Raw genomic sequence first — 14563 nt, forward strand, 5'->3', positions numbered from 1 at the left:
CCCTGTTTAAAACATCAAGTCGAGCAAGAGGGCAGTGGGGAGGAGGAAAATAACACAGGACGCTGTATGTATTGATTCAAGACAGAAGAGGCTAGATTTTGCATAACAGTACTGACAGGCCTTTGATAGCCCAACATGACATGAGACCACGAATCCTCCATTACGTGAGGTCATTGTAAATAAACGTTAATTTCGGGAAATATACAGTAGGTTAATTCAGTACGGTAATTTTGGTGTCAATACCATCCGATACCTTGAAGAAAGGTCCATCGAATAAAATTTGGCGCTAATGGCTTGGCGGTGGGGCCCGGGAGAAGAAAAGTAGTCTCTAGGGAGGAAGCCGTTTTCGCTACCAACTGTATCGTTCTTGGTAGCGAAAACGGCTTCCTCCCTAGAGACTACTTTTCTTCTCAACTGTATCGTTCTTGGTATCCAATACAGACTGTACCGTACCAGAACGACCGACTGTATCATCATCGGTACCTGTCTAGGTGGCCGATCCATCTGAGACAGAAAGTCTAGCGAACCGACCGACTTGTTGATCGACTTGGAGATACGAAACCGGTGCCACGTGGCGACGGAATCGATTGTGCATAATGGCGGGACGGACCGCAACGCGAACCCCTGAACCGCCCGACCGCGACGAACACGAAGAGTCACCGCCAAGATTATCGAGGCCGAGACGCACTACCAGACCACCGAGTAACTATGCTCGGGATCAAGAGATCGACAATGGCCAGAGAGCGACACGCTCTCAACTGAGGAAGAAAACGCAAGACAAGCCAGCAACTCAACGTGACGCGGTCACTTCGGATGACTCCGCGACAGAGAGTGAGGACCTCAACACCGCCACACTCGTGAAAGAACTCATTAAACTCAGGCGAGAGATCAGGCGACGCGATGAATTACACAAGGAAGAGCTTCAAAAGGTTAAAGATGAATTCAGCGCCGCCCTTGCCGAAGTTCGACACGAGCTACAGACCCTGACGGATAGGCCCCTGACACCGCAATCCCACGCCGAGACATGCGCTCAGAACAACCACGATGAGATCCTCCGCGAGATTCAATCCCTGCGCGATGCTATCAGCCCTTCCATTCCTACTGGTTCCCCGTCCTATGCAGATGTCGCCCGTACTCCTCCACTTAGTCACCCTAGTAACATACGGACGCTCTCAACGTTAAACACAACACCGACCACGTTCACCGACACATTGTATTGCACAATTGACACCTCGAGGATGACAGAAAATGGAAACGAGAGGATGTCCGCAGGCCCAATCCGGGCAACGATCGAGACAGAGATCCGGAAGATGGAAGACCACATACACTGGCGGTGTCGCGCCGTCACTGTAGACCCGAAGAACACGAACCGGATCAGAATAGCGTGTCGCGATGAAGCCGAACACCAGTTAGTCAAGAAAGTGGCGGAAGCAAAGATCGGTGCGGGAGCCCGGGTTCTTCGGGACGAGCTCTACCCGATCAAAGTCGATAGCGTCAACAAAGCCGCAGTGCTAGATGAAGATGATGAGATCCGAGCCGGAGCTGCGGCAGCCTTCAGCGAGGAGAACGAAGCTACCGTGGCTAAGATCGCATGGCTCAGTAGCAAGGAGAGTGCGAAGGCCTATGGATCAATGGTCGTTTACCTTACCAAAGGCACTGACGCACGGAGGCTCCTGGCCGACGGGTTCTTTCACGCTGGAGGAGAGTCTGGCGTGACCAGCACCTTCGAATATCGACCACGACCGACGCAATGCTACAACTGCCAGGAGATTGGCCACAAGGCGTTCCAGTGTAAGAACGTCCAGAAGTGCGCAAAATGCGCCACGGAGGGCCATCGCCATAGTAACTGCGACCAAACGGTTCTAAAGTGCGTTCCATGCGGAGGCCCACATGAATCGTACAGCAAAAATTGCCGGAAACTCTATCCGCCACGTCATGAATAAAACCCTCCGAATAATCCAACTGAATGTGAGGAAACAGGGCGCGGTACATGACAGCTTGATGAACGACGAAGAGACCCAGGGGGCAGTAGCACTAGCGATTCAAGAACCCCAAGCGAGGCGAATCCAAGGCCGGCTATTGACCACCCCGATGGGACATCACAAATGGACGAAACTGGTTCCCTCCACCTGGAGGGAAGGCCGATGGGCGATCCGAAGTATGCTTTGGATTAATAGGGATGTGGAAGCGGAGCAAGTGTCTATCGACTCGCCGGATCTGACCGCGGCGGTCATCCGCCTCCCCGAGCGCCTGATATTTATGGCATCAGTCTACGTAGAGGGAGGAGATGTCGCGGCATTGCTCGAAACATGCGATCATCTACGCAAAGCGATCACAGAGGTACGACGGGACGCAGGCACAGCGTTGGAGATCATAATTGTGGGAGATTTTAACCGTCATGATCAACTCTGGGGAGGAGACGACGTGTCCTTGGTAAGGCAAGGTGAAGCGGACCCAATCGTCGACTTCATGAATGAATTTGCACTCAGCAGTCTACTCAAACGAGGAACAAAGACATGGCATGGCGCAGGACAGAATGGGGACTGCGAGTCCACGATCGACCTCGTCCTGGCCTCGGCAGACCTAACAGAGTCCATGGTTAAATGTGCCATACCTGGGACAGAGCATGGTTCGGATCACTGCGCCATTGAGACCGTATTCGATGCCTCATGGTCGCCCCCAAAGCATCCGGAACGACTCCTGCTGAAAAACGCTCCATGGAAAGAGATCAATGTTAGGATTGCGAACACCCTAGCCGCCACTCCGTTGGAGGGCACCGTGCAGCAGAAAACCGATCGACTCATGTCCGCGGTCTGGGAAGCGGTGCATGCCTTGACCCCGAAGGCTAGACCGTCACCACACGCAAAGCGGTGGTGGACAGATGACTTGACACAGCTCCGTCAAATATACACATACTGGAGAAATCACGCCCGCTCGGAGCGACGGGCGGGACGAAAGGTACCCCATCTAGAAGAGATGGCCCAAGGCGCAGCGAAGCAATACCACGATGCTATCCGGCAACAAAAGAAAAAGCACTGGAATGAATTCCTCGCAGACAACGATAACATATGGAAAGCCGCAAAATACCTGAAGTCGGGAGATGACGCAGCGTTTGGAAAGGTCCCGCAGCTCCTGAGAGCAGACGGATCGACCACCACCGATCGCAAGGAGCAAGCAGAAGAATTGCTGACCACCTTCTTCCCGCCTCTGCCGGACATTATTGACGATGAAGGGACGAGGCCAGAGAGAGCACCGGTAGAAATGCCAGCTATCACGATGGAGGAGGTAGAGCGGCAACTGTTGGCGGCGAAGTCTTGGAAAGCACCGGGCGAAGACGGCCTGCCGGTGATAGTCTGGAAGATGACGTGGCCCACGGTCAAGGACAGGGTTCTTGATCTCTTCCAAGCCTCACTGGAAGGAGGCACGTTGCCAAGGCAGTGGAGACACGCGAAGATCATACCGCTCAAAAAGCCAAATAAAGAAAATTACAGTATTGCCAAAGCATGGAGACCAATTTCTCTCCTCGCGACGCTGGGCAAGATACTGGAATCAGTGGTTGCGGAAAGGATCTCACACGCGGTGGAAACGTACGGCTTGCTCCCGACCAGCCACTTCGGAGCCCGAAAGCAGCGGTCCGCGGAGCAAGCACTCGTGTTTCTGCAAGAGCAAATCTACACGGCGTGGCGCGGCCGACGGGTATTGAGCTTGATCAGCTTCGATGTCAAGGGAGCCTACAATGGAGTGTGCAAAGAACGGTTGCTTCAGAGGATGAAAGCGCGAGGCATACCGGAGGATCTGCTCCGGTGGGTTGAGGCGTTCTGCTCGGAACGAACAGCAACCATCCAAATCAATGGCCAATTGTCTGAGGTCCAAAGCCTGCCACAGGCTGGACTGCCGCAGGGCTCGCCGCTGTCCCCGATCCTGTTCCTCTTCTTCAACGCAGACCTCGTGCAACGACAGATCGACAGCCAGGGCGGAGTAATCGCGTTTGTGGACGATTTTACCGCGTGGGTGACCGGACCAACGGCACAGAGTAATCGGGAAGGTATTGAAACAATTATCAACGACGCACTCGACTGGGAGAAAAGGAGCGGAGCAACTTTTGAGGCGGACAAAACTGCCATCGTACACTTCGCTCCCAAAGTCCACAAAACGGACCAGGAGCCTTTCACTATCAAGGGACAGCCCGTTATGCCTAGAGATCATGTTAAGATCCTGGGCGTTCTCATGGACACAAGACTCAAGTACAAGGAACATATCGCGAGGGCGGCATCTAAAGGCCTGGAGGCAGCGATGGAGCTTCGACGACTTCGCGGCCTAACACCAGCAACCGCAAGACAGCTGTTCACATCAACAGTGGCTCCAGCGGTAGACTATGCTTCTAGTGTCTGGATGCACGCCTGCAAGGACAAGGCCAGCGGACCGATCAATCGAGTCCAAAGGGTAGGAGCGCAAGCAATTGTCGGGACATTTCTCACCGTTGCGACCAGCGTAGCGGAGGCCGAGGCTCATATTGCCACCGCACAACACCGTTTTTGGAGACGGGCCGTGAAAATGTGGACGGAAATTCACACCCTTCCAGAAACCCACCCGCTACGCAGGAGTACAGCCTGCATGAAGAAGTTCAGGAGATACCACCGGTCGCCGCTGTACCAAGTAGCGGACGCGCTGAAAAACATTGAGATGGAGACGCTGGAAACCATCAATGCGTTCGTGTTGGCACCCTGGGAGACTCGCATACAGAGCGATGTTGAAGCAATGCCGCACTCGCACACCGTACCGGGCGGATCACTGCAAGTTGCGGTCAGTAGTTCAGCACGAAACGGCCTCGTAGGTTTTGGGGTGGCGATCAAGAAACAGCCACCTCGATATCGAAAGCTGAAACTGAAGACCTTCTCCACGACACTAGGCCCAAGATTAGAGCAAAACCCGTTCTCTGCGGAGCTGGCAGCACTGGCACACACATTGAACATGCTAGTGGGACTGAAAGACTACAGGATCACGCTGCTCACGAGTAACAAAGCAGCGGCCCTCACGATGAGGAATCCTCGGCAACAGTCGGGGCAGGAGTTCGTCTGCCAATCGTACAAGTTGATGAAAAGGCTGCGGAGAAACGGAAACCACATCAATATCCTCTGGGTCCCGTCCAGCGCGGACAATAAACTGCTAGGTCTAGCCAAAGAGCAAGCCAGGACCGCGACCCAGAAGGATGCCGCCCTGCAAAAATCCGCCCCTAGAATGAAGTCGACAACACTGAAGATCGCTCGGTCTCATGCAGTTCCCAGCAATGACTTGCCGGAGAACGTAGGAAGACACGTGAAACGAGTAGATGCAGCACTGCCAGGGAAACACACTCGACAGCTGTATGATCGATTATCGTGGAAAGAAGCGAGCGTGCTGGCCCAACTCCGGACTGGCATGGCCAGACTCAATAGCTATCTCTGTCGGATCAACGTTGCAGACACGGACCAGTGTGCATGTGGACAAGCAAGAGAGACGGTGGAACACTTCCTCTTTCGATGTCGGAAGTGGACCACACAACGAATAGCATTGCTGCAGACTAGTCAAACTCACCGGGGCAATCTCTCCTTCTTCCTGGGCGGGAAATCGCCCTCGGACAATCAGCGATGGATGCCGAACGTGGAAGCGGTGCGAGCCTCAATACGTTTCGCGATCGCCACGGGCCGACTCGACGCCACCTAACCACGTTAACCAACACAACGACACCCTCCTCCCCCTTCACCAACCTACACCTATCACCTTGTGCCACAAATGGTGGACGCGCTTCAACTGCCGAAGATAGGATGTTGAACACTTGAAGAAGCGCCTTCAAGCCAGTCTACTACCGAAATTACTAACCCACAGGGATCCCTATGATATTGACAGCTGAGAGGACAAATACGGCAAGGATCCATGTATGGGCTCGAAGGAGACACGGCATATGTATATTAGGACATGCATTGATAGATCAGTTTTAGTTGCCCTTTCGGCTCAGCCGCCGGGCGTTAATGAATTGTGTGTGTGTGTGTGTGTATCGTTCTTTTTATCACACTGGATAGATCGTCTTTCGCATTACGAATTTGCTTATATAGCCTTCTTAACTTATTCGCAAGCTTGAAGAGGTCTTTAGCAATGGGGTAGATAAGGCCTGCTACTGCGAGAACGTCCGCCATTTTTGCTAGCTCGTACTTATGCGGTCCTTAGAAAAATAAGAGAGGTATAAAAGTCGCTGAAAATCATGCAAGAAGAGGAAAAGCTCAATATCACCCATACGTGCCAGGGAGCCAGGATATAAAATGCACAAATTGTAGAGTGAAAGAAAAAGTTACTGGTTTCTTCCAAGCCCAACCCTCCGTAGGGCATGGCCTCCCACGCTATTCGCGCATCCCAATTTTCCCTGACTGTCTAGTGAGGCTAATGGGCGTATCCGAGCAAAAAGGCTTAGAACTTACATCGGCAGCCAGTCCCTGTATGCCACGATAGACAGCTTGGCTGGGTGACCAGGAGCACGCCAGAGGCCAGTGTGGTAGATGGAAGGCTGTAGTTTCTTGGCAACCGACTTGGCCCCACCGATGCGGCTCAACACAACATTGGCGCACTGAACCTGGGCGTAATTTGGCTATGTGACGGCAACTACGAGGCAGACATGCATGAGGATAAGACGCCTGCATCGACGAGTCAGTTCATTTGGTGAGTTCGCATACTAAGAAGGTGCAATCGCCGTTGCCGTCGGCCCTAGTGGACAAACTCAAGTGGAGGTTCATGCCCTTGCCTTCCGTTGCCCTCCGTTGACCTGCCCTGTCTGTAATATCCTACTAGCGACAAGCGTGATATCAAGAAAAGAACCACGAGAACCTGCTTAGCTAGTAACCCTAAAATGAGATATACGTGACTTCTGTAATAGACATTAGTATAAAGGTTCCTGCTTGTTTCAAACAACTGCACAAGGATGTGCGGCAGTTGTGAGATTACTAATTCTAGTAACAGCAAACGAAAGGCATTAGTGATCTGGTGATATATACCCTTAGAAGCCGCTAGTAATAGATTTTCAAACTTGGTATAACTCATGTCATCGCGCCAACCCCAATCCTAGAAGTGGACGCTATACACGCAGGCTGTGGACATTGAGACACTTTTGGGGTGGTTGGGTGGGCGCTTGCATGCAGCACCCTCCTAAATAATGGGCCAGCCTTTGCAGTAATAGCGAGTGAGGCTGAGTATTGCATTAGCTGCGTGGTACGCTAATAGCCAATCATTAACCACCCAGAAAAATGGTGATGGCATCTGCGTGCATCGGCAGAGGCTGGAGTTACTCGTCTAGCGATCGCAAAGGGAGAGAAATCACCCGTGCGCAAGTCCACGCTTAGTTGCCGGTCTTTTCTCGGGTATTCTTTCGTATACAGGTGGTATTCCAATGTTATCTCACTCAAGTGGAGATTACCTGGTTTGCAGCAGTCGAAGGTTGCCGTCAATAGTTAGTATGTGGGTGATGATATGACTAGCTCCGCCTGATGAGACCATCAGAGTGTTCTATATATTTTGTAATTTTATGAATAGCAAGTACATGAATTAGAAACGAACATAGTACTTGGTATGAATACATCGCAGATGCCAGACGATCCCCCCGTAATTCAATACCGTGTGTTTATCCACCGGGAGTGCACCCTGTTGACGGACCACCCCGTGGACGCCCACTTCATCGGTGGGTAAATGCGCGGCAGTATGTGCGTAGGACAGCGGATCACTAACCGCCCCCCGCCCCTCTAGCTGGCTTCGCACGGCACATCCCAAACCAGTCCGCCGTATAGACCCACGCTACCTGCCGCCGAAGAAGCCCTCTGCGGACCCACGATTCGCGGCATACCCGATTCGAAAGAATCCTCGTTCCAGAGAGTAAGAAAGGAGTCACCGTAGTTAAGAACCAGTGCCTTAGTGATGCTTTTAGACGCTTCTTCGTTTTGGAATAAGCATGCTGCAGCTGCAAGAGCTAAAGGGTCACTGGCAGCCTTGTTGAGAGGGCATAGCCAAACTTGGTGGGTCAAAGTCAAAACGTCAACAAGCCCGGGGATTTGTCCGCCGTGATAGCAACTCTGAGAACATCACGTGTATCCATCGTATGAGGTACCAAATTGATCTGATGGTGCGAAATTGCACAAATGAATCTCAGTGCTGTCGGATCATCTTCAGGTAGCAGCACCTCCACCGGAAGACACAAGCCAAGCGAATTGTGGCTTTCCTCCCGGGTTGGCCCTAACTTGGCGCGTAGGTTTTAGAGGCTGCCTTGCTGATCAGCGACTCTACAAGTAGCTGTATCTTTTCTGATCCTACAATTAGAATAATATCGCCATTTGCAGCGATATTGACGACTGGTAGGAGTGTATTGTCTCTTATTTCTGCCATGTTACTGGCTATAATGGGAGTGTTGTTGGTTACCTGGAACAGCTCTTATTTAAGGAAACGAAAATTGATCATGTCAAGTGAGACAGTTTAACATATACGCAGATTTCGTATTGTGGAGCAAGGGTGATACTTCAGCAAGAATTTGATGGGAGGGACAGCAAGCTGAATAACGAAGACGACTCAAGGTAAACAGTCCATTCGTGTTGCAGGAAGGCTGCGAAGCACCCCGCAAAGGGATATTGTAAAACTATGTTCAAGCTGGTCGAGAGGGCTCAAGCGTTCGAAATTAGCTCTCCGTTGTCTGTAAAAGCCTTCTAATTTCCTACACAGGTTCGTGCGAGACTTCGCAGCTAAATATTCATTAAATTGAGCCTTGACACGTCGAGAGATGGAGCGGTGAACGCTCAGTAATCCTGATTGGCTGTTCTACTTTGTAGTTGCCGCCCAGATGCGAGCTGAGATTATGTGGTAAGAACACACAGGAATATGCATGCGTTGGTTCTGACACGTAGACAATACCTTGGGCATCAGTTGAAGAAGGAAATGCACGATTTCTGCATGGCCTTTTCCCACCAAATAATTCAGGTTTGACCCAACCGTGTAGGGAAAGGCCCTTCCACACCACTGTCTTAGAATCTTATTTGGAAGAGGTAGATCTAGCTATCAGATGCAAAGATTAACTTTTTTTTAAAAAAGGAAATATCGAGATTTCGGGTACTTGGAAGATCCTTCCCCCTCATTTGATATGGCAGTCGGAAATACGTTGACACGTGGAGCGCCGAAGAATGTCAAGATGGCAGTCGGAAATACGTTGACACGTGGAGCGCCGAAGAATGTCAAGCACAGATTGATTGGCTGCCAACCATTCTGTGATCAAATGCCCCCTACCCGCATTTACGCATTGCACGGATTCACCAGCAAGGGTATGTCAAAAGACCTTCACACTCTAGTGGCTGAATTTGGCTTCTACGAACGAAGCGTGGTTTCATATTTTATTCCACCCATTAGCGTGATCGGGGGCAAGCGTTGGCGCTCAAAAACGGGGAACTTGCGGTCGCTAACGAGGTCGAAGGCGCCTGGAGTAAGCGAGCCTGCAGGCAGATGCTTCGATGCGGTTGACGATCCACATCGGACCAGTCAAAGAGTCATGTAATACCTTATTGCCGTGACTGTAGCAGGCCAATAAGATGTGATCTTAGATTCCTGGGATAGGGTTGGTTAGAGAAGTACGTCGTCATAGGCCGAGCAGGGCTCATGATGCACCCAACGGACTCTTGGGTATCTAATTTTATGACTAGTCGAGGACGCATTGTTTCTCATTGCCTCTGGGCCTGGGATTGTCATGACTAAGCTAGCGGCAGCCATATAACTAATCAAATTCAGTCGCTTCAAAGCTTATAAATGGACTGCTCCAGGCTGAAGTCAAAACCCCTCACTCAGAAAGAGCTCTTTCGGCTATTTCTCTATCACACGAACCCATTCATCACCTATGCACATCACATTGTCCTTACCAGTACTCTTCAAGTCTGCTATCTAAATGGAGGGGCCTTTTGGAAGGTAAGTAGGTCGATGGAATATAATGGTCATTTTTGACGTACATAGATGTCTTTGCTCGCCCTTGTTCACGTTCCAAGTTGGTCCAGATAAAAAGGAAATAACCGTGCATTCTTTTGCTTTGGCAGAGCTTTCCAAGTCCCTGAATGCTCTCATCAATGGCGAAATGATTGAGGCCAAAACCAGGCGTGTTGACTGGTCAGATGTTGATTTGGACACGTTCACTCGATTGTGTGAATTTGCCTATCTAAGAGACTATACACCGCCTTCATTTCGAATAATTGAAGGCTACTCGCCAACTCTGAAATCCACAAAGAAAGCCTTGAAACGTGCCAAGAAAAAGAAAGCCTTCAAACATGGTTCGAATGCTTCTATCTGGGGTGAACCTGAACCAGAACCCGAACCAGAGCCTGAACCAGAGCCTATACCCGCATCGGATCCCGAGCCTTTTCCCGAAGAAGCTCCCGACCCTGAGAGTTCCTCCGAAGTCGTCTTATCCGGTGGGCTCGAATTACCGTACAAAGAGCGAAGCTTGTGGACTCAGCATTTGCGTGATGCTTTCATTGAAACTCGCTTTGGTTCAGCTCCGGAAAGCGAGGATTCAAACAACAATTTCGCACCACCTAAAAACTCTGGCCCTTGGGAAGACTTTACCCCAGTTTTTATTGATCAAGCTCGACTTTACGTGCTGGCCGACAAATACGGAATAGAATCTTTGCGCCAGCTCATTCTTTCTAAATTACACGCGACGCTGACAAGCTTCAAGTTATATCATACAGGGGTTGCCGGAGTCATCGAATTTGTTCGCTTTGTTTACTCCAACACGCCACCAAATCATGGGAATAATGTCGATGCCTTGAGGAACTTGGTAGCACGTTACCTTGTTTCTGTTCTTGGACAGATTGGTGACAGCGAGGCTTTCAGAAAGCTGTTAGAAGAAGGAGGAGGCTTTGTCATGGATGCTTGGAGCATTATGTGGAGCGCGGACACTCGTCATTAATCAGACCATTGAGCAATTGCAATCCGAGGGAATATTGCAAAGCATTAACAAGAATGTCAACGGAAGGGAACAAAGGGTAGTGGAGCCATCTACACTTGACGTGTCAATAATTCAAGTGTGTTAAGCGGAAGTCTGCAAACGTGGGGGAGAGCTGCTGGCTAAAGATAGGTTTTATCAAAACCGGTTGAATTGGTATAGGCTAGTATGCATATGGACGAATAAGAACTATCGGAATCATACAGACAAGGTTGATTGATTGAAGAAAGGAAAGGACTCGAACGAATGGAATAGGGGGCAGGTTGAGCTGTCCCATGGCGGTGTAACCGGGTATTCGAGTGACCATACCGATGTCGAAAGGTTACCCGCATATTACATACAAACACATACAAAATCTGGGAAGGAAATGGACCAATCCGAGGTCACTGTAATGAAACTCTCCACTTTTCCACGACAGGTTTCAATGTTGCTGCAGTAGAGTTTTGATACCGGAGGATAAGGCTTCCTTGTAGGATTATACTGCTAATGCCTTTCATGGAAATGGACGACAAATCACCGCTTGTAATCCAGACGTCCGATGCATCTTGGTTCAACAAGCAGGCCATTCGGTATCATCATCATGTGACCAGGGTTTAGAAGAACCTCGCTGTGTTTCTGTTATGGAAGGCGGTAAGGGCCGGTACTGTACCAGCCATACGGAAGAAAGGGAACCAAAGAGTCGACGGAAACTCTTCATGGAAATTCAAGATTGTGCACCCGAAATTTTTCAGCGGGGCGGATGGACCCCAAACATCAGTGCATCACCCCGCATTTCTGGGTGAAATCCTGGGGATACATCAAATTATTCATTTTTAGAATCCCAGACTTTCACTCCTGAACGCACCGGCGGGGAAATAGTTCTGAGTTATCAGACCATTGTTGGTCCCCACCTGAGTCCCTGAGTTTTCACTACCAAATGATGTGGAATTCATACTCAATAGCTTGTGTGTGATGACGCTGTCAAAGGCACAGAAGGCGCCAACGTGGAGAAATGGAAGCTCAGCCCCATGACCAGGTGACTATCAGGCGCTTAACCTTGGCGGCTACTTCTCCTATCAGGTTACGCGGAGACATCTGGCGAATGCGAAACGGGAGATTCAATTGGCAGTGGAGTGAAGTATATCTATATTTACCAGCAGGTTCCATAACTATACTATGTAAATGGTCAAACAATAAGCCATAGACCGTAACCTAGTTGCATGAGGAACTAAGGAAAGTGAAACCTTGGACACTTCGCAAGACCTTTGCTGCTTACAGTAATTTATCTGATGTGTTTGCAAGACCATGGAAATTTCTAGCTCTTTGGGTCACAATTACTATTACAATACACAAAAATGTATTCTTAGCATGGTATAATATCGTTTTGAGAATGATACAGGAAGAATGACATTCCGGAGTTATTCCTATTTCGAATTAGCTAGGCTTGGCAAAAGGCTTGAGAATCAATCAAAGAGTGTAGGTGGTCGCGCCAGTTTCGAGACGCACTGTATTGGCAGCAATCAAATTCGAAATTCATATCCTGCCTGTGCTCAGATTGTTCCCCCGGAACTTCCGCTCTCGGTGGATTCGACTATTAGGGCCGAGAAAAAAAAAGCGTCCAATTCGGAATGATGGTCTTTGCTCCACATGAGCGTGCAATTAGGAAGGCCCAAGATTCTGGGTGGTCAATGCAGCTGGCGCAGTTGGCAAAAAGGGTATGGAGACGAGAGTGGTCAAAAGAGAGTGATCAAAAGAGAGTGATCAAAAGAGAGTGATCAAAAGAGAGTGATCAAAAGAGAGTGATCAAAAGAGAGTGATCAAAAGAGAGTGATCAAAAGAGAGTGATCAAAAGAGAGTGATCAAAAGAGAGTGATCAAAAGAGAGTGATCAAAAGAGAGTGATCAAAAGAGAGTGATCAAAAGAGAGTGATCAAAAGAGAGTGATCAAAAGAGAGTGATCAAAAGAGAGTGATCAAAAGAGAGTGATCAAAAGAGAGTGATCAAAAGAGAGTGATCAAAAGAGAGTGATCAAAAGAGAGTGATCAAAAGAGAGTGATCAAAAGAGAGCAAAACACGGTGCAGAAGAGGTGCGAAGGTTAAGCAAAGTGTGGGCAAAGTAAGCAAGAGAAAATTTGCCGAAACTCCAAGTGTTCAAAAGCTGGGCAAACGTGAGCAAACGTGAGCAAAACAAAGTGGGCACACAAATTCAGAAAGTGTTCAAAAGGTCTGCAATTCGGCACTCTCCATTTCCGAGGTTCCGAGCAGCAATTGAAATGGTCAATTTGGCATGATTTACTGGTATCGATCGATTTCGAGATCAATTTCGTATGTCCTTCCTGGATTTCGCGACGGGTTTTCAGCTTTTAATTGATTTGACTGTTCGGGACATCCGAAAAAGTGTGCAATTTAGAGTGATTAATTTTGACTTTCATTTCCAGGGTGCCGGGATTACGGGTCATCGTTTAGGTAGGTTTGCTCGCCATGGGTGTGCAATTGGGAAGTTGCGAGATTTTGGAGAATGCGGAGCATAGAATATGGAATATGAAAACAGGTTCGCTATTAGAATGAATTAATTTGCCGTGGTTAGCGGATGGGTGCATTTGGGGGACGAAAGAATGTATGCATAACAGATGATTAAAAACAGAGAGGGCAAAACGCAACATGGAACAGGTGCAAAATTAAGCAAAGTTGAGCAAAACATGGGCAAAAGCTAAGTGAAGCAGGCGCACGGATTGAACAAAGGGTGGGCAAAGCTGAAGTCAGCAAATGTGCTCAAAATGTGCTCAAAAGCGGACAATTCGGCATGTTGCTTCCGAGATTCCGGTAGCTAGAAATGGCCAGCATGGCATGATTTATCACCAGTCAATTTCGAGATCCATTCCTTGCCTATCCCGGGTTTCAATAACTTTACAGCTTTAATCATTGGATGTTCGGGGCGAGAAATAAGAATGTGCAATTAATATTGATAAACTTGGAATGAGCAAAACAATGTGCAAAACAGAACGATTAAATCAAGTAGGCAAAAATAGCGGAAACAAAATTGTTACTAGGTTATTTAGAAGAGCAGCAAAAGGTGTGCAAAAGGTAGGCAAAGGGTGGACAAAAATAAGTTAAGCAAATTTCAATCTCGGAAACATGTAGCTAGTCAGACCTCGTATTGTACAGTAGCACAGGAGACAAAGATCACTTCGTTGACTTTCCTTGCACATTGCACATACCTACTTGTATACCGTTCATCGTGAAGCCTAGACCCCCATAGTATTGGCGCCATTACAAGGCCAGGGACCGCCAGAATCGTTACTTCGGTAGTGCCAACAACCGCGCAGACAGCGAGAAACGTGGTTTGAGCACTCCAGCTTGATGCCTGCGAATTTTTAGTGACAGAGATTCAAACCATCTTCATACAGTACGTAATAATATACTGACCTGAAGTGGCAGGCTTGCGGACTTTTCAAGAGCAGGTTCGCCATGAGCTGCGACAATCTTACATCCTTGAGGGAAGAGTTTCGAAAAGACATGGATAACTAGGGTCTGATTCCTCGAAGAGGACCCCAGCAAGGCCTTGTATTGCAAATAATCGGGGAGAATACGCATT

General features: G+C 49.1%; 1 protein-coding gene across 1 annotated transcript; it reads left to right on the forward strand.

Annotated features, from left to right (window-relative positions):
• Positions 1–9937: 9937 nt before the first annotated feature.
• N7496_006127 (uncharacterized protein) lies at positions 9938–10954 on the forward strand (the record flags this gene model as incomplete). The annotated part of the gene is made up of 2 exons (XM_056699056.1): positions 9938–9957; positions 10003–10954. The coding sequence occupies 2 exons, from the start codon at positions 9938–9940 to the stop codon at positions 10952–10954; spliced, it is 972 nt and encodes a 323-aa protein (XP_056554469.1).
• Positions 10955–14563: the final 3609 nt, after the last annotated feature.

This window comes from Penicillium cataractarum (assembly GCF_028827025.1).
Source record: "Penicillium cataractarum strain IBT 29864 chromosome Unknown utg000005l, whole genome shotgun sequence".
Classification (NCBI taxonomy): Eukaryota; Fungi; Ascomycota; class Eurotiomycetes; order Eurotiales; family Aspergillaceae; genus Penicillium; species Penicillium cataractarum.